This window comes from Hyperolius riggenbachi, chromosome 6 (assembly GCF_040937935.1).
Source record: "Hyperolius riggenbachi isolate aHypRig1 chromosome 6, aHypRig1.pri, whole genome shotgun sequence".
Lineage (NCBI taxonomy): Eukaryota > Metazoa > Chordata > Amphibia > Anura > Hyperoliidae > Hyperolius > Hyperolius riggenbachi.
In genome coordinates, this window is record NC_090651.1 from 375,280,470 (window position 1) to 375,304,242 (window position 23,773).

At 44.2% G+C, this 23,773-nt stretch overlaps 1 protein-coding gene across 3 annotated transcripts in view; it reads right to left on the bottom strand.

The window, feature by feature from the left end:
• The window catches only part of LOC137521963 (microtubule-associated protein futsch-like), a 286,151-nt gene that overhangs the window by 40,830 nt on the left and 221,548 nt on the right, over positions 1–23,773 (bottom strand). For 2 of the 3 annotated variants that reach the window (XM_068241928.1, XM_068241929.1), the window contains exons 6-8: positions 12,714–22,108; positions 7,875–7,937; positions 2,362–2,634 (exon numbers count right to left, since the gene is read on the bottom strand). In XM_068241928.1, coding sequence (XP_068098029.1) covers positions 2,362–2,634; positions 7,875–7,937; positions 12,714–22,108 — 9,731 coding nt within the window. The remainder of the gene's footprint in view (positions 1–2,361; positions 2,635–7,874; positions 7,938–12,713; positions 22,109–23,773) is intronic. The other variant, XM_068241930.1, reaches the window with a different exon arrangement.

The following is a 23,773-nucleotide window of genomic DNA, read 5'->3' on the forward strand; positions in this document are numbered from 1 at the left end:
CGGGGGTCCCTTGCCTCCCAAATCCCCCCCTGCAAAAATTCTGGAGGCAGAACTAACGGCTATAGCTCTGCCTCTCAGCGCGTCTATCAGGCAGTGGATCTCCACCTCTCCCCCGCCCCTCTCAGTGAAGGAAGACTGAGAGGGGCGGGGAGAGGCGGCGATCAGCGCTGATAGACGAGCTGAGAGGCAGGACTATAGCCGTTAACCCTGCCTCACCAGGAAGTGATCTCCGCGCTGCACGGAGGGGATTTGGTGGGTAAGGGACCCCTGTTCAGCAGCGGTATAGCAGCGTTTTAGCAGGGGAAAACATGCCCCTGCTATACATAAGAGAATCAGCGAGATTTATTCTCGCTTCAGATTCTCTTTAACCACTTAACGACCGGCTAACACCGATAGGCGTCGGCAGGTCGTTAGTGGTATAGCATGGAAACAGCCGCTCGGTCGAGGGGCCTTTCCATGCCAGTTCACAGAGGGTGTCTGCGTGAACAGTGTGCGAGCCGCCGATCGCGGCTCGCATGCGTAATGTAAACACGCGGGGAAGGCAGATCGGCGATTCCCTGGCATCTGATTGGCCGGGGATCGCCAGCATATGATAGGCTGAAGCCTATCCTACAATGCGCAGGACGGATATCCGTCCTGCGCAGCACAGGTCAGGACGGAGACTGAGGGAGAGGACGGGAGGGCGGAAAACGCTGCGGAGGGGGGCTTTGAGGAGCCCCCCTCCGCAAATCAGTTATAGCCGGCTGCGATCAGACCCCCCAGCAGGACTAGTTCCCTAGTGGGGAAAAAAGGGGGGGGGGGAGTCTGATCGCCCTGCTGCCAACACGATCTGTGCTGTGGGCTAAAAAGCCCACGCAGCACAGACAAGGGGAAAATCCCCTGGTCCCTAAGTGGAGAACCCAAGGTGGATTTGTGACATCAATATTAGGACACAGAGGCACATTCTGCATACAATGCCCATCCTCTGTGTCCTTATAGTGTGCCTCCAGGCCCCCCTGCGCTCTGCTGTCCCCCAATATAAAACCTGCCATGCTAGTGACACACAGATTGTCGCTAGTCAGCTGTGTACCTTTAGAATGCCACTCACCGCTGCTCCCCCGCCTCCTGTATAGCACCGCTCCCAGTCTGTGTCCCTTCCCTCCCCGCCTCTGTAAGCCGATTGGAGGAAGCTGACGGAGGCGGGGAGGGAAGGGACGCAGGCGGGAGCCGCACTATGCAGGGGAGGGGTGGTGCCAGACAGCCTTGGGGTAAACAGCCAGCTAGCGACAATCTGTTTGTCACTAGCCTGGCGGTTTTTATATTGGGGGACAGCAGAGCATGGGGGTGGGGGGAGGGAGACTAGAGGCACACTATAAGGACACAGAGGCTGGGCATTGTATGCAGAATGTGCCTCTGTGTCCTAATATTAATGGCAGAAACCCACCTCGAGTTCTCTTTAAAGTGTAACCTGAGATTGGTGTTCCTTAATACAAATGGGACACAGAGGCATGTTCTTTGCTTAATGACATGCATCTGCATTCTCTCTGTACTGCTTTCTGTTCCCCTTTCGCTCCCCTGCCAAAATCTACTGACAACTGATTGTTGACAGACTATTAGGGATAGGGGAACCCCTTGCAGGAGAGACATGCCTCTTCCCCGTATCGTCGTGCCTCTCCCCACCACCACTCTGCTCTGTGATAATTTTTTGACAAAACCAAAACTGAAAAAAAAACTTTGCACAGGAGCTGCAGGAAGAAATGGTAAGGGGTTCCACCTGATCTGGCTACCTCCCAATCAGGTAGTATGTTTTTTTTAATAATTTCTACAGACATCCATGGCAGTCCAAGGCGAAGTTCACAGATTGGGACAATAGCACTGCACGCTATTTTCACGTTATGTTGCATACAGTGAAGCATTCAGTCAACTAAAAGTATGCTTCACATTTACTGTTAACAGGTGCGTTTACCGGTAATGCAGTGCGTTGCGTTGCATTGCAGTGTGGTAGGTTGCATTGTAAAGAGTTACACCACTATAATAAGTACTGTGAACGTGGCTTATGGGTTACGTGGACTTGTGGGATTGTGACACAGCCAGCTGCAGAGCCAGTTCTAGACTTTTTGCCGCCTGAGGCAAACTTGTGAGGATGCCGCCCCCCATAGGTAGTATAACTGCCCCCAGTATAGGTAGCCTGGAGGGGGTAGCAGGCACGAAGGGGGGCGGTGGCCACAGCGGTGGGGAGGGGGGTCGGACCCCCCCTCCTTCACCTGGGCCCCCTCGTCCACTCTCCGCCTCCAGCTATTACCGCCTGAGGAACCTGCCTCACCCTGCCTCATGGGCGGCCTGGGGCTGGCCAGCTGACATCATTTGGCATATCATGTTTACCAATGTTATCTTCTGATAGAATTTCTTTTCCATCCGGTCCCTCCAAGGTAAAGCGCTCTGTGCGGGTTTCTGGTGAGCAAACTCTCACAGCCTGCCCATTCATTCGAAATGCACAGGTTTCTTCAGGTGAGCAATCAAATCGGGCCCAAGCGCTTCTTTCTGGGAGAGTACAAATCTCTTCAGAGCCCATCTTTATTGTTAAAGCTGGCCTTTCACCAAGAGCTTTGGATAAAAATGTTTTACAGGTGTACATAGTTTGATAAAGTGGCATACCTGTATGACAAAAAAAAAGGTTCTTTGATCACTTCAATTAATAATGTCAGGACTATCTTATGCCAGTAAATTTTCATAAGTTCGGAAGCCTGCAAAATGCAGGATGTCCCATTTCATGCAACGGACAATCTCATCTCATTCACCATCTATATTTGTAACTATGTAGTCCCAGTGGGGTTCCTGATGTCAAAAGGAAATGCAGTATCAGATCAGACCTAACCTCTGACCCCATTATTTTGTGGCTTCAAGGGTAAGTGAGGTTTTTAAATGGTGTGTGTGTGTGTAAGGGGGGGAGTGCAGCAAGCATTTTATTTCCTTCAAGTGAACCCAAGGTGAAAATAAACTGTTGAGATAAACAATTCTATTTATCCTCCTACTACTAAAAATAACTTTTTGGACATCCCGTGGTTTTATTGTATACTAGCTGATGACCCGGCATTGCCCAGGTATGTATTTGGCTGCTGTTGGCTCCGCCCACTTTATCTAACCCTAACACACAAACACTCAATGACCAAGTTTGTGAGCTTTGCGGTCCTTAGCATCGATAATTAGTTAGTTTCCCATTAAAATGAAACAAATCTAATTAGCTGTTTGTGGCTCCACCCCTTTCTCTGAATTTGAACCCCAGTCACCCAGTGACCAACTGCACCAAGCTTGAGGCTTATGCCATTAACAGTGCAAGAATGGCAGCAATTTAAATATTCACCTTGAAAATCAATAGGTGAATTGGTGTTTGTAGGCTCCACCTGCTTCTGAATATTAATCCCAGTCACCCAGTGACCATCTGGGCAAAGTTTGAGAGCCCTGCCATTAACAGTCTAAGTGTGGCTGCTGTTTACATTTTCCCTGTCAAATGTGTATTTGTCTCCACTAACTTTTTGTAACCTTGACACACAGTCACTCAATGACCAAGTTTGTAAGCTTTCAGGTTCCTGGCATCAAAATTGCATGAATGGAAGCAGTTTATCCAGCAAAGAAATCTGATTGGTTGTTTGTGTCTCCACCCCCTTTAGTTAATTTGAACCCCAGTCACTTAATGACTGACTGACCAAGTTTATGGGCTTTGGGGTCCTTGGCATTAATAATTTGCATTTTTCCATTGAAATTAAACAAATCTGGCTGTTTGTGGCCTGCGCCCTTTCCAGAATTTTAACCCCTGTCACCCAATGACAGACTGTACCAGATTTGAGGCCTCTGCCATTAACAATGTAAGAATGGCAACAATTTAAATATTCCCCTTGAAAATCAATAGGTGAATTTTGATTGGCTGTTGTAAGCTCCACCCACTTTCCTGAATATTAATCCCAGTCACCCAGTGGCCAACTGTGTCAAGTTTGAGAAACCTGCCATTAACAGTGAGTGTATAGCTGCAATTTATATTTTTCCATGTAAAAAAATAGTTGTTGGCTCTGCCCACTTTTTCTAACCTTGACATACAGTCACTCAATGACCAAGTTTGTGAGCTTTGGGGTCCTTGGCATCAATTATTTAAATTTTCCCACTGAAATGAAACAAATCCGCCCCTTTCCAGAATTTGAACCCCAGTGACCCAATGACCAACTGTACCAGGTTTGAGGCATCAGCTATTAAGAGTGTAAAACATGGCAGCAATTTAAATATTCCCCTTGAAAATCAACAGGTGAATTGTATGCTCCAACAGGCTATTGTGGGCTCCACCCACTTCCCTGGATATTAATCCCAGTCACTCAGTGACCATCTTGGCAAAGTTTGAGAACCCTGCCATAAACAGTGTAAGAATGGCTGCAGTTTATATTTTCCCAGTGAAATTTGTTTTTGGCTCCACCCACTTTTTGTAACCTTGACACACAGTCACTCAATGGCCAAGTGTGTGAGCTTTCAGGTTCCTGGCTTCAAAATTGTGTGAATGGAAGCAGTTTATCCACCAAGGAAATCTGAATGGCTGTATGTGGCCCCGTCCATTTATTTAATTTAAACCCCAGTCTCACAATGACTGACTGTAGCAAGTTTTAAGCCTCTGCCATTAACAGTGTAAGAATGGCAGCAGTTTAAACATTGCCCTTAAAAATCAATAGGTGAATTTTGATTGGCTGTTGTAGCTCCACCCACTTTCCTAAATCTTAATCTCATTTACCAGTGACCAAGTGTGCCAAGTTTGAAAACTCTGCGATTAACAGTGTAAGATTGGCTGCAGTTTACATTTTCCCATTGAAAATGAATGGCTGAAATTTGATTGGCTGTTTAATGCTCCGCCCACTTTTCCTGGATTTGTAACCTCGGTCACTAAGCGACCAACCAAGTGTGGGGACTCTGGCATGATTACTTTGAGAATGGCAGCCTTTTACATTTTTTCCATTGACTTGAATGGGTGAATTAATTTGCTGTTTGTAGCTCCGCCCAGGTGTGCAGGGGGGACGCCAGACCTCCAGAACATATCATCCCAGGTAGTAAGGGATCTGTGTACCAAGTTTTGTTCAAATCAGTCAAGGCATTTTCCAGTGATCGCGGCAAATCCATACATACACACATACATACATACATACACACATACATCCGATTTTATATATATATAGATACATACATTTACAAAGTAGGTTTAATGTTTTGTTGTCTCTGCTCAGTGGCAGTCTATTAAGTGCCCCAGAGTTAAAATGTATGAACTATCAACCTTTTTTAAAAAAAAATCTCCCTCTGGTCTTGGAAGTTGTATTCTGCCAGGAAAACTTTTAAGGCTGTAATTTGCTTATCAGTGATATTTACTATATTCCTGACAAAGTACCAACAAGACAGATGCTGTCACTTGCATACTTGAAAATTAACTCTTTCAGGCAGCAAAATAAAACAAGTAAACAGCCTGGTTATTAATATGTTTTGCACTGTACATACATGTTTATCTCATCATGTCACATGTCGCCTCAGGGACACTTTCAGGGTAGTGGGGTGGGGCTGCTCCCTAGTCTTCCTCTGTATGCGTGTTTCCATTTTGCCTCTCCCAGCCACAGCTACCAATGTTTGAAGTGCCCAGGATAATACCTAGCTGAATAACAACTTAACCCCCTGCGCCCAATGCAATATCAAAGGATACCGGAGGTGACATGTGACATGATGAGATAGACATGTGTTTGTACAGTGCCTAGCACACAAATCACTATGCTCTGTTCCTTTTTTTCTTTCTCTGCCTGAAAGAGTTAAACATCAGGTATGCAAGTGGCAGTTCCTGTCTGAGTCAGGACTGGGTCAGACTACATTGTGACCCTCACTGATAAAAAAAATCCAACTATAAAACACTTTCCTAGCAGAAAATGGCTTCTGAAAGCAGGAAAGAGATAAAAAGGGGTGAATAGTTCATACATTTTAGCTCTGGCGTACTTCAATGAATGTGTCATTGAGCAAAAACAATAAAACAGTAAACACTTAAAAAGTAGATTTAAATATAAAATAAAACTGTGGAATATAATTTCCATTAGTCCTTTCATTAGTTTATTTTCACTTTGTGTGTCCTCTAAAGATACCCAAAGCTTGTCTAAATAATAGCAAAGGCCCATTAAAATACCAGCTGGCATTTGGCCAAATAGCAGGCATTCAGCGCCCAATTTACATGCCGGTGCCCAAATCCCCTGTTTCACACATTAGGATGGCAGCCAAGCCAACCAAGATGATTACTAGACTCCTCTGCTCACCCCACGATTGGTGAACCATTATGGGATAGCCTAGGGGCATAACAATAACCCCTGTGACCCCCACCACCGGGGAGGTAACCCTCTATCCTATCTCAAAAAATTGATGTAGAACTGCCAGGGCTGGCCCTAGACTTTTTGCCGCCTGAGGCAAAATTAGAAAAAAATCGCTGCCCCCTCCCCTCCCGTGGGTGGTGGGGCCGCGGAGCTGGAAGGGTAGCAGGCAGGAAGGGGGTATTGGGTCTAGCGGTGGGGAGGGGGGTCGAACCCCCCCCCCCTCCCTTGCCTGGGTCCCCCGATCTTCGCTCCCCTCCAGCTGTAAATAGTTAAGTACCAGCGTATAGATTAAGAGGCAACGGGCGGGGATCACTCACCTTTTCCGCGTTCCATTGTGCGCTTCACTGACGTCGCTTCCTGCAGCGCCGTCCACTTACAATACAGTGGGCGGCGTTGCAGGAAGTGACATCAGTGGAGCGCACGCTGGAATGCGGAAAAGGTGAGTGATCCCCGCCCGTTGCCTCTTAATCTATACGCTGGTACTACAGCTGGAGGGGAGTGCAGATCGGGGGACCCAGGCGAGGGAGGGAGGGGGTCCAACTACCCTTCCAGCTCGGCGGGGGCGGCCCCCCGCACCCATAGACAGGCGGATGCCGCCCCCCCCCGAAATGCCGCCTGAGGCAAATGTTTCACCCCGCCTCATGAGCGGGCCGGCCCTGAGAACTGCGCTTCTATGTGTCCTCATATGCGTGTGGTAGCAATCTATGTTAGAAAAAGTAGACTACAGAGCCCTAGTAAGGATGATCAGCAAGCTCACTGGCCAAGTAAATCAAACCATACCTCACAATTGTCCCTCTTTTGGAGGGACAGTCCCTCTTTGAAAACCAAATCCCTCTATCCCTTTTCCTTCCTTATTTGTCCCTCTTTCAGGACTCATGTATAGATCTATGTAAATGATAAAGCTACACCCGTTGATTCTGAATTCTTTGTGATATGCAATGGTGAGGGGTGTGGTGGGAGTGTGGTTAGAGGTGCGGCAGGGGCGTGTCTACTCTTAAAGTGTCTCTCTTTCTTATTCAAAAAGTTGAGAGGTGTGATGCATTACTTCCCAGCCTGAGAGCTCTGGCAGTGGCCTGTAGGTTTCTCTGCTCACTTCCTTGAAACTGGCTACTGCAGGTAGATGGACCCAGCTCAGGCTGAGCTAGAAAGAAAGCAATAGAAGCCAGAAAGAGGACTACAAACAGAAACCTGAAATATTGCTAGAAATACAAGTGCGTATAACAACGGTATATCGTCTGCATGTAGTACCAGTTATCACCACAGGGTGGAAGTGTTAAAGTAGAAATGTACCTGTACCCTGCCTTGTCTGTTTTGTGATCTCTAAATAAAGTTATTGTTGCTAGTTTGGCCTAGCAAGCCATGCAGACTTGAGGATTGGTTAACGTCTGTCTCTCCTGTATGCTACAGTACTGTATATTGCTGCACTCAGAAGAATCAAGAGGCTTCTAACAAATATATAGAAACTACAGGTTGACTAACAAATAAATAATTTCAACACTGTCTAGAAGCCTTGTCTTTTTCACTTACAATCAGCGGGAATTCCGAGCAGACAAACAATCAGTATGCGGTATACCCACGGGATGTGGAAATCTGCAAACAGATGTAACCAATTACAAAAAACAAACAAACAAACAAACCAAAAAAAAAACAAAAAGATTGAAACAACCACTTCTGGACCGTCCACGCTGGTTGAAATCTATGCCAATTGTGACTTGTTACTCCTGCCAGGGCGCAGATTTCAATCAGTACCCAGAGCCCTCCCCCGCCCCTTCCTCGTGATTACTGTGAGCCAATCACACTGCAAAACAGGGAAAGGACAAAAGGGGCCAGAACCGTCTGGTTCCGAAAGTGTTAACCTCTTGCCGACCGCGTCACGCCAGTAGGCGTGGCCGCGGCGGCAGCCCCAGGACCGCCTAACGCCAATTGGCGTAAAGTCCTGGGGCTCTGTTTTGCAGGAGATCGCGCGCAGGCTGCGCGCGCATCTCCTGCTTGGGGGGCGGAGCTCCGCCCCGCCTTCAGTCTCCGAGCGGCTATTGCCGCTCGGGAGACTGTTAGACGGCGTGATCGCCGTCTATTTACTCTGTGCAGCGCTGCGATCAGCAGCAGCGCTGCACTGGGGACAGCCGTGTGACACGGCTGTCCCCCTGGGGGACAAGAGAGCGATCGGCTCTCATAGGCAGAAGCCTATGACAGCCGATCGCCGTAATTGGCCGGCTGTGGGGAGGGAGGGAGCGAGGGAGCGAGGGAGGGAAGGGGGTTAAAGGAAGAGGGTTTTTTTTAAAAAAAAAGGCAACACAAATATTTATTTAAAAAAAAATAAACATGGGGGGAGCGATCAGACCCCACCAACAGAGAGCTCTGTTGGTGGGGAGAAAAGGGGGGGGGGAATCACTCGTGTGCTATGTTGTGCGGCCCTGCAGCTTGGCCTTAAAGCTGCAGTGGCCTTTTAAACTAAAAATTGCCTGGTCACTAGGGGGGTTTAGCCCTGCAGTCCTCAAGAGGTTAAAGACCAGCTTCAGGACACTTTTTTTTTTTATTATTTAGTTTTCTGTGGAAAGGAATGGAGGTAGAACCTGGTTTGTTTTTACTGATGTCTTTGTCCCCACTGGGGAATTCTTCCACCTTGCCTGTCCTTGTGACCTCTATAGAATTCTGTACCCGAGCCAAAGCTTTGGCTCAAAACAAGTTCTTAAGCTGGCCACTACCGGTCCAATTTCTAGCGAAAAATCGTTCGAGCGATCAGAAATTCTGATCGGACGAAAAATCGTTCACTACACCATCAACTAAGCAATCATTGCTTCCTATCTATCACGACCACCAAGAAAATCCAAATTTTCGTTCGACGAAAATTCATTCGAGCGACATTTTTTTCACTCGTTTATAATCGATTGTGTCCACCAATGGAGATTATTTACAACCAATCCGATCAGAATTTCTGATCGCTCGAACGATTTTTCGCTAGAAATTGGACCGTTAGTGGCCAGCTTCACTCTGCAGAGAGGGAAGCCTCAGGATCCTATTGAGGCTTCCCTCTTTAGCTGTCAACCCCCCCCCGTGCAGAGTCCCCCTCCGATTCGGAACCACACAGCATGATTTCCTTTTTAATTGCCACACTGTAGCCTTGCGAGCCCACCCGTCCATGCTCAGTACCACGGAGCACGCAGCTCTGGCTCACTGAGCATGCGTGAGTAGACTCAGTCCGCTATTGTGTGCCCATGTAAAAGGAAGAGGAGCTGCTCTGCCCCAATCTGATTAGCGACAATGCATTGTTGCTAATCTTTCGGGGGCGTGCTCAGTGACGGAGAACATTAGAATAAAGAGGGACGCATCAATAGGATCCTGAGGCTCCCCTCTCTTTATGTAAGTTTATGTAGCTCTGAAAACAGGAAATGGGTCAGCCATATAAAGTGGGTAAATATTGAAAGAACAGGATATACATATATTTGGATTGGCCAATCACGGACCGATTGTACCACCTCCATGTAATATGAGAGGTTACCTACACAATCTGCTCATTGTACAATACGCACAATATGCTGACCCTTATAACCAGGGCCAGCCCGCCCATGAGAAACTTTTGCCTCAGGCGGCACTTCTGGGGGGGGGGGGCGGCACCCGCCCGTCCGTGGGTGTGAGGAGCCGCCCGAGCTGGAGGGGATAGCGGGCAGGAAGGGGGTATTGGGCCTAGCGGTGAGGAGGGGGGTCGGACCCCCCCCCCCTCCCTCGCCTGGGTCCTCCGTCCTCCGCTCCCCTCCAGCTTTAAAAAGTTGCGTGGCTGGCTGGCTGGCTGCAGCTGTAAGAGGCAACGGGCGGGGATCACTCACCTCTTCCTCGATCCAGCGTGCGCTCCACTGACGTCACTTCCTGCGACGTAGCAGTGGCTAAATCTGGAAAAAATTAATACGGCTAATGGGGTTAAGGTCAGTACAGACATACTATGAACTATTGTGAAGGTGAGCTCTCATGCTACATGGTCAAGATAAAATTGGACAACCATTAGCCAATCAAAACTGGATGTTTATAGGAGGCTTAAAGCCTGGTATACACCATCAATTTTGATTGGCCAATTGCCTACCGATGTTACCACCTCCATTAAGTTTGAGAGTTTACCCACACAATCTGCTCATAGGGCTTGATTCACAAAGCGGTGCTAACCTACTTAGCACGTCTAAAGTCTTTAGACGTGCTAACCAGGGTGCTAAGTAGGTTAGCACCGGATTTCTCAATCAGATCGTGCGCTAACTTTGTGCGCGTAAAGTTTTACGCGCGCAAAGTCCTATGCGCGCTAAGTCCCATAGGCTTTAATGGGCACTTCGTGCGGAGCGCCCTGCGCTCTGTGCAGTGCGCACGTAAAGTTTTACGCGCATAAAGTTTTGCGCGCATAAAGTTTTGCGCGCGAAAAGCTGGTTTAGACGTGCTAAGGGGGTTTTCACAGGCATGCTAACAGTTAGCACCGCTTTGTGAATCAAGCCCATAGTGTTCAAAATCTGTTGACCCGCATTCTACACAGAGGTGGTAAAATTTGCCAGTCGTTGACCAATTCAAATTGTAGGTATGTACCAGGCTTAAGGCACTGTCATACTTAGCGGGATATAATAAGAGGACAGTGCAGCTGTAAAAACGACCAATCATCGCAAGTACTTACTGTATCTGATACTATCAAAAGTACACACACTATTCAGTACAGCAACATTGCAAGAGAAAAATACAAATATATCTAGTATTCATCTCCCTTTAAAAACACCTTAAAGAGAACCTGTAACAAAAAAACCTCAGGAGGGGGAAGCCTCAGAGTTCCAATCAGGTTTCCCCCTCCCCTGTAGCTGCAGGCAATCCAGCGCTGGCTCCCCCCGAAGTCTCCTGGAATCCTCCCTCGAGAAGCTCGACATGGCTGATTTATTTACCTTCCCTGGCTCCAGCGGGGGCGCTGTTGCGGCTCTGCGCACGGAGATAGGCGAAAATAGCCGATCTCTGTCGGTCCGCACTCCTGCGTAGGAGACTTGCGCCTGCGCAGTAGAGCGGACCCGACAGCAATCGACTATTTCCGCCTATCTCCGAGCGGAGAGCCGATACTGCGCCTGCGCTGGAGCCGGGAAGGTAAATATTTACATCCCCGCTGTTCAGGGATCTTTATAGCCACCGCCGTGGGATCGAGGAGGGCGTGGGAAGCCTGAATTGGATCCAGAGGCTTGCCCCACCTGAGGTGAGTACCCCCAGGTTAGGTTTTTTTGTTACAGGTTTTCTTTAAAGGGAACCATGGATGAAAAAAATAAAGATTTTATACATACCTGGGGCTTTCTCCAGCCACATATGCTCTGATCGCTCCCACGCCACCATCCTACTCTGCCCGCAGCTACGAGAACCAGGTCCCTGCTCTTCCGTCAGTCGGAGCCAGTCAAAGCGTAAGGGAAGTGCGCTGTTTGCATATCCTGTAGCAGCCGCTGGAGAGATACGTAGAGGGCGCACTTCTCCTGCGGCGGCGTGGGATCGATCAGAGCATATGAGGCTGGAGGAAGCCCCATCTTTTTCATTTTCCCGTCTCAGGTTCATCTCTGGTTCCCTTTAAGGACTCTTTTCTACTGGCACTGTTTTGTGGCTTAATTCCAAATAGGTTCTCTTGAAAGTAATGGAAACCAGGAACCTTTCTATTAGCGCAATGTGGTCGTGTTCAGCTCCTGTACAAAGTACAAAGAATCAAAGGAAAATTGCATAGCAATCGCGGTGCAATGGAATATTTTTTTTTATTTGGAAATTTACATTTTTTCCCCCTCCCATCGTGTATTGCAACTGCTGTGTACATCCATCAGATCGCACCGAAATCGATCGGAAACGCATCCAAAGGGTATTTAAGAAATCAGTTGCAACTCATTGGTGATTGTGATTCACATTAAACAATAGCCCTTAGGCCCTTTTCCACTAGCAATCGCTAGCGTTCACGCTGAACGGTAGCGATTGGGATTTAGCAAATGTACAAAATTTCGGCGATTTCCCGACGTTTGCAATCGCGATTTTGCTTTGCTATGCGCTGCATAGCAAAATCGTGGCAATAATCGTTCCGCCGTGCAATCGCGATTAGGTAAAAATTAATCGCGGTAGTGGAAATGACCTACCGCGATTCCTATGTTAAAAGCAAACCATAGCGATTTGGAAAATCGCCAGCGGTTTGTGATTTTGCGATTCAGCCATCGCAAACGCCGTAGTGGAAAAGGGCCCTTAGCGCCTCCTGTTTACAAATCTTGTTTTAATGCACTTCTTTATGGTTAATAACTTCACACCTTTAGTTAAACCTATTACACTTGTTTTACCTTTTACATAATTGACAGTACAGGTGCAGCGCAGTTTACACACAACAGATGGGTAACTTACCATTAGATATTGTCTTGTATGGCGGCTGCTCTTTTTTCGGCTCGGTTTGAGTTTGATGACCTATGTCAGACTTGCCTTCATTCACTGTGTCAGCAAAATCTGTATATACCTGGTTCCTGCCATCTGAGATGTCCTCCTGGGCTTCTGATTTTGACTTGAGAATCTTTTTCATGGGTTCATTTTTAGAAGTATCAAATTGAGGTTTTTCAGTTATAGTTTGGCTTTTCTCCACTACTTCACTGACAGATGCAAAAGGCTCATAATTTTCTAGAGCAGATATGTTGTCAAGTAAAGGGGGCTCAGATGGAATATCTTTCTCTCCATCCTCAGACTGATCACTCGTGGAAGGCTTGTGGATTTCCTCTTGTGATCTCTTAATAAAATGGCTATTATCTTGTAGTGATGCATCTTTTATGTCATTTGCCTTAGCTGTGAAGTTCATGTCCATCTTGTCTTCATCCACTGTGTCAGGACAATCACTATAAACCTCTCTATTTACATCTGCGATGTCTTCCTGGTTGTCTTTTGTCGATTTGGGAACCTCTTTCATGGGTTCATTTTTCGAAGTATCAAATAAAGGCATTTCAGTTATAGTTTGGCTGTTCTCCCCTGGTTCACTGGCAGATGTCTCACCATTTTCTAGAGCAGCTACTTTATTATATAAATCATCATTTAAAGGGGGATCAAATGGTATATCTTTCTCTCCATCCTCAGACTGATCAATTGTGGAAGAAGGCTTGTGGATTTCCTCTAGTGACCTCTTCATAAAATGGCTATTATCTTGTAGTGGTGCATCTTTTATGTCATTTGCATTAGCTGTTAAGTTTATGTCCATCTTGTCTTCATCCACTGTGTTAGGACAATCACTATAAACCTCGCCATTTTCATCTGAGATGTCCTCCTGGGCGTCTTCTGTCGATTTGGGAACCTCTTTCATGGGTTCATTTTTCAAAGTATCAAATAAAGGCATTTCAGTTATAGTTTTGCTGTTTTTGACTGGTTCACTGGCAGATGTCTCACCATTTTCTAGAGCAGCTACGTTATTATGTAAATCACCATTTAAAGGGGGATCAAATGGTATATCTGTCTCTCCATCCTCAGACTGATCACTTGTGGAAGGCTTGTGGATTTCCTCTAGTGACCTCTTCATAAAATGGCTGTTATCTTGTAGTGGTGCATCTTTTATGTCATTTGCATTAGCTGTTAAATTTATGTCCATCTTGTCTGCATCCACGGTGTCAGGACAATCACTATAAACCTCTCCATTTTCATCTGAGATGTCCTCCTGGGTGTTTTCTGTCGATGTGGGAATCTCTTTGATAGGTTCATTTTTAGAAGTATCAAATAAAGGAATTTCAGGTATAGTTTGGCGGTTCTCCTCTGGTTCACTGGCAGATGTCTCACCATTTTCAAGATCAGCTACGTTATTATGTAAACTATCATTTAAAGGGGGCTCAAATGGTATATCTTTCTCTCCATCCTCAGACTGATCAATTGGGGAAGAAGGCTTGTGGATTTCCTCTAGTGGGCAGTTAATAAAATGGCTATTATCTTGTAGTGGTGCATCTTTTATGTCATTTGCATTAGCTGTTAATTTTATGTCCATCTTGTCTTCATCCACTGTGTCAGGACACTCACTATAAACCTCTCCATTTTCATCTGAGATGTCCTCCTGGTTGTCTTCTGTCGATTTGGGAACCTCTTTCATGGGTTCATTTGTAGAAGTATCAAATAAAGGCATTTCAGGTATAGTTTGGCTGTTCTCTGCTGGTTCACTGACAGGTGTCTCACCATTTTCTAGAGCAGCTACTTTATTATGTAAATCATCATTTAAAGGGGACTCAAATTGTATATCTTTCTCTCCATCCTCAGACTGAACACGTGCGAAAGGCTTGTGGATTTCCTCTGGTGATCTCTTAATAAAATGGCTATTATCTTTTAGTGATACATCTTTTATGTCATTTGCATTAGCTGTGAAGTTCATGTCCATCTTGTCTTCATCCACTGTGTCAGGACAATCACTATAAACCTCTCCATTTTCAGCTGAGATGTCCTCCTGGGCGTCTTCTGTTGATTTGGGAACCTCTTTCATGGGTTCATTTTTAGAAGTATTAAATAAAGGAATTTCAGTTATAGTTTGGCTGTTCTCCCCTGGTTCACTGACAGATGTCTCACCATTTTCTAGAGCAGCTACGTTATTATATAAATCATCATTTAAAGGGGGATCAAATGGTATATCTTTCTCTCCATCCTCAGACTGAACACTTGCGAAAGGCTTGTGGATTTCCTCCAGTGATCTCTTCATAAAATGGCTATTATCTTGTAGTGGTGCATCTTTTATGTCATTTGCATTAGCTGGTAAGTTTATGTCCATTTTGTCTTCATCCACTGTGTCAGGACAATCACTATAAACCTCTCCATTTTCATCTGAGATGTCCTCCTGGGTGTCTACTGTTGATTTCGGAACCTCTTTCATGGGTTCATTTTTAGAAGTATCAAATAAAGGAATTTCAGTCATAGTTTGGCTGTTCTCCGCTGGTTCACTGGCAGATGTCTCACCATTTTCTAGAGCAGCTACGTTATTATGTGAATCATCATTTAAAGGGGGCTCAAATTGTATATCTTTCTCTCCATCCTCAGACTGATCACTCGTGGAAGGCTTGTGGATTTCCTCTAGTGAGCAGTTAATAAAATGGCTATTATATTGTAATGATGTATCTTTTATGTCATTTTCATTAGCTTTTAAGTTTATGTCCATCTTGTCTTCATCCACTGTGTCAGGACAATCACTATAAACCTCTCCATTTTCATCTGAGATGTCCTTCTGGGCGTCTTCTGTTGATTTGGGAACCTCTTTCATGGGTTCAATTTTTGAAGTATCAAATAAAGGCATTTCAGGTATAGTTTGGCTGTTCTCCCCTGGTTCACTGGCAGATGTCTCACCATTTTCTAGAGCAGCTACTTTATTATGTAAATCACCATTTAAAGGGGGCTCAGATGGAATATCTTTCTCTCCATCCTCAGACTGATCACTTGTGGAAGGCTTGTGGATTTCCTCTAGTGACCTCTTCATAAAATGGCTGTTATCTTGTAGTGGTGCATCTTTTATGTCATTTGCATTAGCTGTTAAATTTATGTCCATCTTGTCTGCATCCACTGTGTCAGGACACTCACAATAAACCTCTCCATTTTCATCTGAGATGTCCTCCTGGGTTTTTTCTGTCGATGTGGGAATCTCTTTGATAGGTTCCTTTCTAGAGGTATCAAATATAGGAATTTCAGGTATAGTTTGGCGGTTCTCCTCTGGTTCACTGGCAGATGTCTCACCATTTTCTAGAGCAGTTACTTTATTATGTAAATCATCATGTAAAGTTGGATCAAATTGTATATCTTTCTCTCCATCCTCAGACTGATCACTCGTGGAAGGCTTGTGGATTTCCTCTAGTGACCTCTTCATAAAATGGCTATTATCTTGTAGTGGTGCATCTTTTATGTCATTTGCATTAGCTGGTAAGTTTATGTCCATTTTGTCTTCATCCACGGTGTCAGGACAATCACTATAAACCTCTCCATTTTCATCTGAGATGTCCTCCTGGGCGTCTTCTGTCGATTTGGGAACCTCTTTCATGGGTTCATTTTTAGAAGTATCAAATAAAGGCATTTCAGTTATAGTTTGGCTGTTCTCCGCTGGTTCACTGGCAGATGTCTCACCATTTTCTAGAGCAGTTACTTTATTATGTAAATCATCATGTAAAGTTGGATCAAATTGTATATCTTTCTCTCCATTCTCAGACTGATCACTCGTGGAAGGCTTGTGGATTTCCTCTAGTGACCTCTTCATAAAATGGCTATTATCTTGTAGTGGTGCATCTTTTATGTCATTTGCATTAGCTGGTAAGTTTATGTCCATCTTGTCTTCATCCACTGTGTCAGGACAATCACTAGAAACCTCTCCATTTTCATCTGAGATGTCCTCCTGGGCGTCTTCTGTCGATTTGGGAACCTCTTTCATGGGTTCATTTTTAGAAGTATTAAATAAAGGCATTTCAGTCATAGTTTGGCTGTTCTCCGCTGGTTCACTGACAGATGTCTCACTATTTTCTAGAGCAGCTACGTTATTATGCAAATCATCATTTAAAGTTGGATCAAATTGTATATCTTTCTCTCCATCCTCAGACTGATCACTTGTGGAAAGCTTGTGGATTTCCTCTAGTGAGCAGTTAATAAAATGGCTGTTATCTTGTAGTGGTGCATCTTTTATGTCATTTGCATTAGCTGGTAAGTTTATGTCCATCTTGTCTGCATCCACTGTGTCAGGACAATCACTATACACCTCTCCATTTTCATCTGAGATGTCCTCCTGGGTGTTTTCTGTCGATGTGGGAATCTCTTTGATAGGTTCATTTTTAGAAGTATCAAATAAAGGCATTTCAGTTATAGTTTGGCTGTTCTCCCCTGGTTCACTGGCAGATGTCTCACCATTTTCTAGAGCAGCTACGTTATTATATAAATCATCATTTAAAGGGGGATCAAATGGTATATCTTTCTCTCCATCCTCAGACTGAACACTTGCGAAAGGCTTGTGGATTTCCTCCAGTGATCTCTTCATAAAATGGCTATTGTCTTGTAGTGGTGCATCTTTTATGTCATTTGCATTAGCTGGTAAGTTTATGTCCATTTTGTCTTCATCCACTGTGTCAGGACAATCACTATAAACCTCTCCATTTTCATCTGAGATGTCCTCCTGGGTGTCTACTGTTGATTTCGGAACCTCTTTCATGGGTTCATTTTTAGAAGTATCAAATAAAGGAATTTCAGTCATAGTTTGGCTGTTCTCCGCTGGTTCACTGGCAGATGTCTCACCATTTTCTAGAGCAGCTACGTTATTATGTGAATCATCATTTAAAGGGGGCTCAAATTGTATATCTTTCTCTCCATCCTCAGACTGATCACTTGTGGAAAGCTTGTGGATTTCCTCTAGTGAGCAGTTAATAAAATGGCTATTATATTGTAATGATGTATCTTTTATGTCATTTTCATTAGCTTTTAAGTTTATGTCCATCTTGTCTTCATCCACTGTGTCAGGACAATCACTATAAACCTCTCCATTTTCATCTGAGATGTCCTTCTGGGCGTCTTCTGTTGATTTGGGAACCTCTTTCATGGGTTCAATTTTTGAAGTATCAAATAAAGGCATTTCAGGTATAGTTTGGCTGTTCTCCCCTGGTTCACTGGCAGATGTCTCACCATTTTCTAGAGCAGCTACTTTATTATGTAAATCACCATTTAAAGGGGGCTCAGATGGAATATCTTTCTCTCCATCCTCAGACTGATCACTTGTGGAAGGCTTGTGGATTTCCTCTAGTGACCTCTTCATAAAATGGCTGTTATCTTGTAGTGGTGCATCTTTTATGTCATTTGCATTAGCTGTTAAATTTATGTCCATCTTGTCTGCATCCACTGTGTCAGGACACTCACAATAAACCTCTCCATTTTCATCTGAGATGTCCTCCTGGGTTTTTTCTGTCGATGTGGGAATCTCTTTGATAGGTTCCTTTCTAGAGGTATCAAATATAGGAATTTCAGGTATAGTTTGGCGGTTCTCCTCTGGTTCACTGGCAGATGTCTCACCATTTTCTAGAGCAGTTACTTTATTATGTAAATCATCATGTAAAGTTGGATCAAATTGTATATCTTTCTCTCCATCCTCAGACTGATCACTCGTGGAAGGCTTGTGGATTTCCTCTAGTGACCTCTTCATAAAATGGCTATTATCTTGTAGTGGTGCATCTTTTATGTCATTTGCATTAGCTGGTAAGTTTATGTCCATTTTGTCTTCATCCACGGTGTCAGGACAATCACTATAAACCTCTCCATTTTCATCTGAGATGTCCTCCTGGGCGTCTTCTGTCGATTTGGGAACCTCTTTCATGGGTTCATTTTTAGAAGTATCAAATAAAGGCATTTCAGTTATAGTTTGGCTGTTCTCCGCTGGTTCACTGGCAGATGTCTCACCATTTTCTAGAGCAGTTACTTTATTATGTAAATCATCATGTAAAGTTGGATCAAATTGTATATCTTTCTCTCCATTCTCAGACTGATCACTCGTGGAAGGCTTGTGGATTTCCTCTAGTGACCTCTTCATAAAATGGCTATTATCTTGTAGTGGTGCATCTTTTATGTCATTTGCATTAGCTGGTAAGTTTATGTCCATCTTGTCTTCATCCACTGTGTCAGGACAATCACTAGAAACCTCTCCATTTTCATCTGAGATGTCCTCCTGGGCGTCTTCTGTCGATTTGGGAACCTCTTTCATGGGTTCATTTTTAGAAGTATTAAATAAAGGCATTTCAGTCATAGTTTGGCTGTTCTCCGCTGGTTCACTGACAGATGTCTCACTATTTTCTAGAGCAGCTACGTTATTATGCAAATCATCATTTAAAGTTGGATCAAATTGTATATCTTTCTCTCCATCCTCAGACTGATCACTTGTGGAAAGCTTGTGGATTTCCTCTAGTGAGCAGTTAATAAAATGGCTGTTATCTTGTAGTGGTGCATCTTTTATGTCATTTGCATTAGCTGGTAAGTTTATGTCCATCTTGTCTGCATCCACTGTGTCAGGACAATCACTATACACCTCTCCATTTTCATCTGAGATGTCCTCCTGGGTGTTTTCTGTCGATGTGGGAATCTCTTTGATAGGTTCATTTTTAGAAGTATCAAATAAAGGAATTTCAGTTATAGTTTGGCTGTTCTCCCCTGGTTCACTGGCAGATGTCTCACCATTTTCTAGAGCAGCTACGTTATTATATAAATCATCATTTAAAGGGGGATCAAATGGTATATCTTTCTCTCCATCCTCAGACTGAACACTTGCGAAAGGCTTGTGGATTTCCTCCAGTGATCTCTTCATAAAATGGCTATTGTCTTGTAGTGGTGCATCTTTTATGTCATTTGCATTAGCTGGTAAGTTTATGTCCATTTTGTCTTCATCCACTGTGTCAGGACAATCACTATAAACCTCTCCATTTTCATCTGAGATGTCCTCCTGGGTGTCTACTGTTGATTTCGGAACCTCTTTCATGGGTTCATTTTTAGAAGTATCAAATAAAGGAATTTCAGTCATAGTTTGGCTGTTCTCCGCTGGTTCACTGGCAGATGTCTCACCATTTTCTAGAGCAGCTACGTTATTATGTGAATCATCATTTAAAGGGGGCTCAAATTGTATATCTTTCTCTCCATCCTCAGACTGATCACTTGTGGAAAGCTTGTGGATTTCCTCTAGTGAGCAGTTAATAAAATGGCTATTATCTTGTAATGATGTATCTTTTATGTCATTTTCATTAGCTTTTAAGTTTATGTCCATCTTGTCTTCATCCACTGTGTCAGGACAATCACTATAAACCTCTCCATTTTCATCTGAGATGTCCTTCTGGGCGTCTTCTGTTGATTTGGGAACCTCTTTCATGGGTTCAATTTTTGAAGTATCAAATAATGGAATTTCAGTTATAGTTTGGCTGTTCTCCGCTGGTTCACTGACAGATGTCTCACCATTTTCTAGAGCAGCTACTTTATTATGTAAATCACCATTTAAAGGGGGCTCAGATGGAATATCTTTATCTCCATCCTCAGACTGATCACTTGTGGAAGGCTTGTGGATTTCCTCTAGTGACCTCTTCATAAAATGGCTGTTATCTTGTAGTGGTGCATCTTTTATGTCATTTGCATTAGCTGTTAAATTTATGTCCATCTTGTCTGCATCCACGGTGTCAGGACAATCACTATAAACCTCTCCATTTTCATCTGAGATGTCCTCCTGGGTGTTTTCTGTTGATGTGGGAATCTCTTTGATAGGTTCCTTTCTAGAGGTATCAAATAAAGGAATTTCAGGTATAGTTTGGCGGTTCTCCTCTGGTTCACTGGCAGATGTCTCACCATTTTCTAGAGCAGTTACTTTATTATGTAAATCATCATGTAAAGTTGGATGAAATTGTATATCTTTCTCTCTATCCTCAGAATGATCACTTGTGGAAAGCTCTTGGATTTTCTCTAGTGAGCAGTTAATAAAATGGCTATTATCTTGTAGTGGTGCATCTTTTATGTCATTTGCCTTAGTTGTTAAGTTTATGTCCATCTCGTCTGCATCCACGGTGTCAGGACACTCACTATAAACCTCTCTATTTTCAGCTGAGATTTCCTCCTGGCCGTCCTCTGTCGATTTGGGAATCTCTTTCATAAGTTCATTTTTAAAAGTATCAAATAAAGTAATTTTAGTTATAGTTTGGCTATTCTTCACTGCTTCACTGGCAGATGCAAAAGTCTCATCATTTTCTAAAGCAGCTACTTCATTATGTAAATCATCATTTAAAGGGAGCTTAAATGTGATATATTTCTCTCCATCATCAGATTTATCACTTGCGGAAGTCTTGTGGATTTCTTCTAGTGAGATATATTGTTTCAAAGCTTCCTTGCTGTCTGTCATGGCTTCACTGTCAGAAGTATTTCCTGATGCAGTCTCAATGAAAACCATGATCGTTTCCATATCATTAAATCCATTCTTTACTGGTTCACAAACAGAACCAACCAGCTCATTATTTTCAGATGTAGTTATCTCATCATTTAGACAAATCTCAAAGGTTTCCTCTTGTGTTGTGTTTTTGGAAAGAGATGCTTCTAGCAGAGCATCATTGATGAGGTCTTTCTTGACTTTGATGGCTACATACATTTTAGCATGGCTTGTTGGGTCTGAATTCTTTCCTTTGCTCTCATCTGTTTTAGTTGCACAAGTCTTTTCACTTTTCTCCGCTGGTTCACCAATGAGAGTATCAACCCAAGCACTGTCAGAAGCATTCTTGTCATCATCTAAAGTCTCAGATGGAGTATTTACTTTCTTCTCTGCATCTTGAGACTGATGTGTTACGCAAGTCTGGGAACTTTTCTCTTGTGAAACATTTGAAGATGTAATGCAATCTTCTAGTTGAGGGATCTGAGTGCTTTTTGGTACACTGTCTATTTTGCCTTGAATCATTTCATCAGCATATATAGTTTCCACTGGACTTTTTCTTTTCATGTATTTTGGAAAGGATTTTACCACTAAAACGGACAGCGTCTTCATCATGTAGCCAGTGTTCCCAATACTGGTCTCATTTCCATTTGAGTTGCTCAGATTAACATCTTGCATGGGCACACTATAGTTTTCCTTCAGTGGTTCACCCACAGTATCATTAGGTTCTCCAACAGGACAGCCTAGATTCTCTTTGGAATTTCCAACCTCATCTGCAATGTTTGTAATCTTCGGTTTACTGTCTACTTGGAGATTATCTGCATCTTTCTCATCATCATAAGGCTCGCCCACTTCTCCCTGCTCCATAGTGGCCTCCTTTACTTCTTTAGATCTGGGTAGTAGACAGTATTTAGTATTATTCACAAAACTGAAGCAGCACATCGTTCATCATAATCTATCAAGCACTAAAATATCAGAAATATATTATTGTACAATACAGGGAAGAGAATTGTAGCGCATGTCATCTTACACAACTCAAAGCCTTTGAGCTAGTCATCAACAATGCAACTGACACTCAATCCGGGAAATGATTGATATCTACCTGAATGGGAATCACTTGGGGAGAACTAATTGTTTTGCTGCTTTTGATCAGATGTCAGTAGAATCACCACCATTTGCTTGTGTTCGCTTAATTGTTTTGTCATTCGTGGCTGTTGTCATTGAAGTATGTCACCTCACCTTTTACGTTTCGAGTGATTTTGATCCAATTTTATCCACCCCTGGGCACCTCTTTAGCCTTTGAGCTGCATTCACCCCCCCCCCCCCCACCCCAAAGAGGTTGGAGAGAATCCTCCTGGCCCCACTTGATTGGCACCAATGTAAGATCCTATCTTTTTAACCTAAGAGATCGACTGCATCCAGATTGCCCGAATACCTCAAGGGGAGTTGGGTACTTTGTCTCCCTCTGCTTCCCGTGGTTGGTTGCCCCCATGCAAACCATTATTGTCACACCTAATAATATCAATTCTACCTATACATACTGCACTATCGGGCTACCATTGTGTTTGTGTTTTTTTTTCCTCTACAGGGTATCCCGACACACAACCTTTTCCACTGATTGTTTTGTTGTAGAAAGCTGTGAGGCCTTCCTTCCCCAACTACTTACTCCTTCATGCTGATCAGTTAAAATGTCCTCCAACATTTCTCCCAAAGTTTCTTTTCCTATTACAGCAACAATAAAACTGGAGTATGGATAAAACCCTGTTAGTGCGATCTGGCGATCTCTTGTTAGGCAGCTCTCAGAGTCCACTGGATAAAATACAAAAACATACAAAAAGAGAGCAGTGTGAAGAACCAGAGATTGTATTCTCTGAGAAACGCATCACTTGTAATAAATATCCCCTTTTTATAGTTTATATATGCCTCTTAGGCCTCGTTCAGACTATACGCGCTGCCGTGCGCATTTTGGCAGCGTGTATAGTGTGCGACGCGCAAGAATGGTAGAAGGGCATAGACAGCCCTTCTACCATTCCCATCATAGATTGCGCTATCGCGTGCTGCACGCATTTTTGGTAATCGCAGCGCAGATCCCACTCATTGTAATGAATGGGATCTGCAGCGTAGCGCATAGGAGCGCAGATGGCGTGCGATCGGACGCGTTGCGTTCCGATCGCACATCCATCTGCGCTAAATGATGTGAACGAGGCCTTAGTCCTTTGAGCTGTCACGGTGGTGGTGCCTAGCAACAATGCAATGCTGCTCTTCCTGGGCACTGTCATCAGCCTCCCATGACGCATCACTGCTGCTCTGTCAATCCCTAGTGGAATCCAGGAGAGCGTACAGCTGCGCTGTTCTATTCGGCATAACAGTGGTCTTCCTGAGTTGTGGTCCCGACGACAAACTGTGAGCCAGGCCTGTCTGCAATCCACTTGGATTCCATCCCGGTGACAGATCAAGAGCCTGGTCCCTGGCTGTTAAAGGAACAAACGTGATCCTAGGCTGTTTCTATTGACAGCTAACCTAACCAGGTGAGACCTGTCTGTGGCAGGGCTAAAAC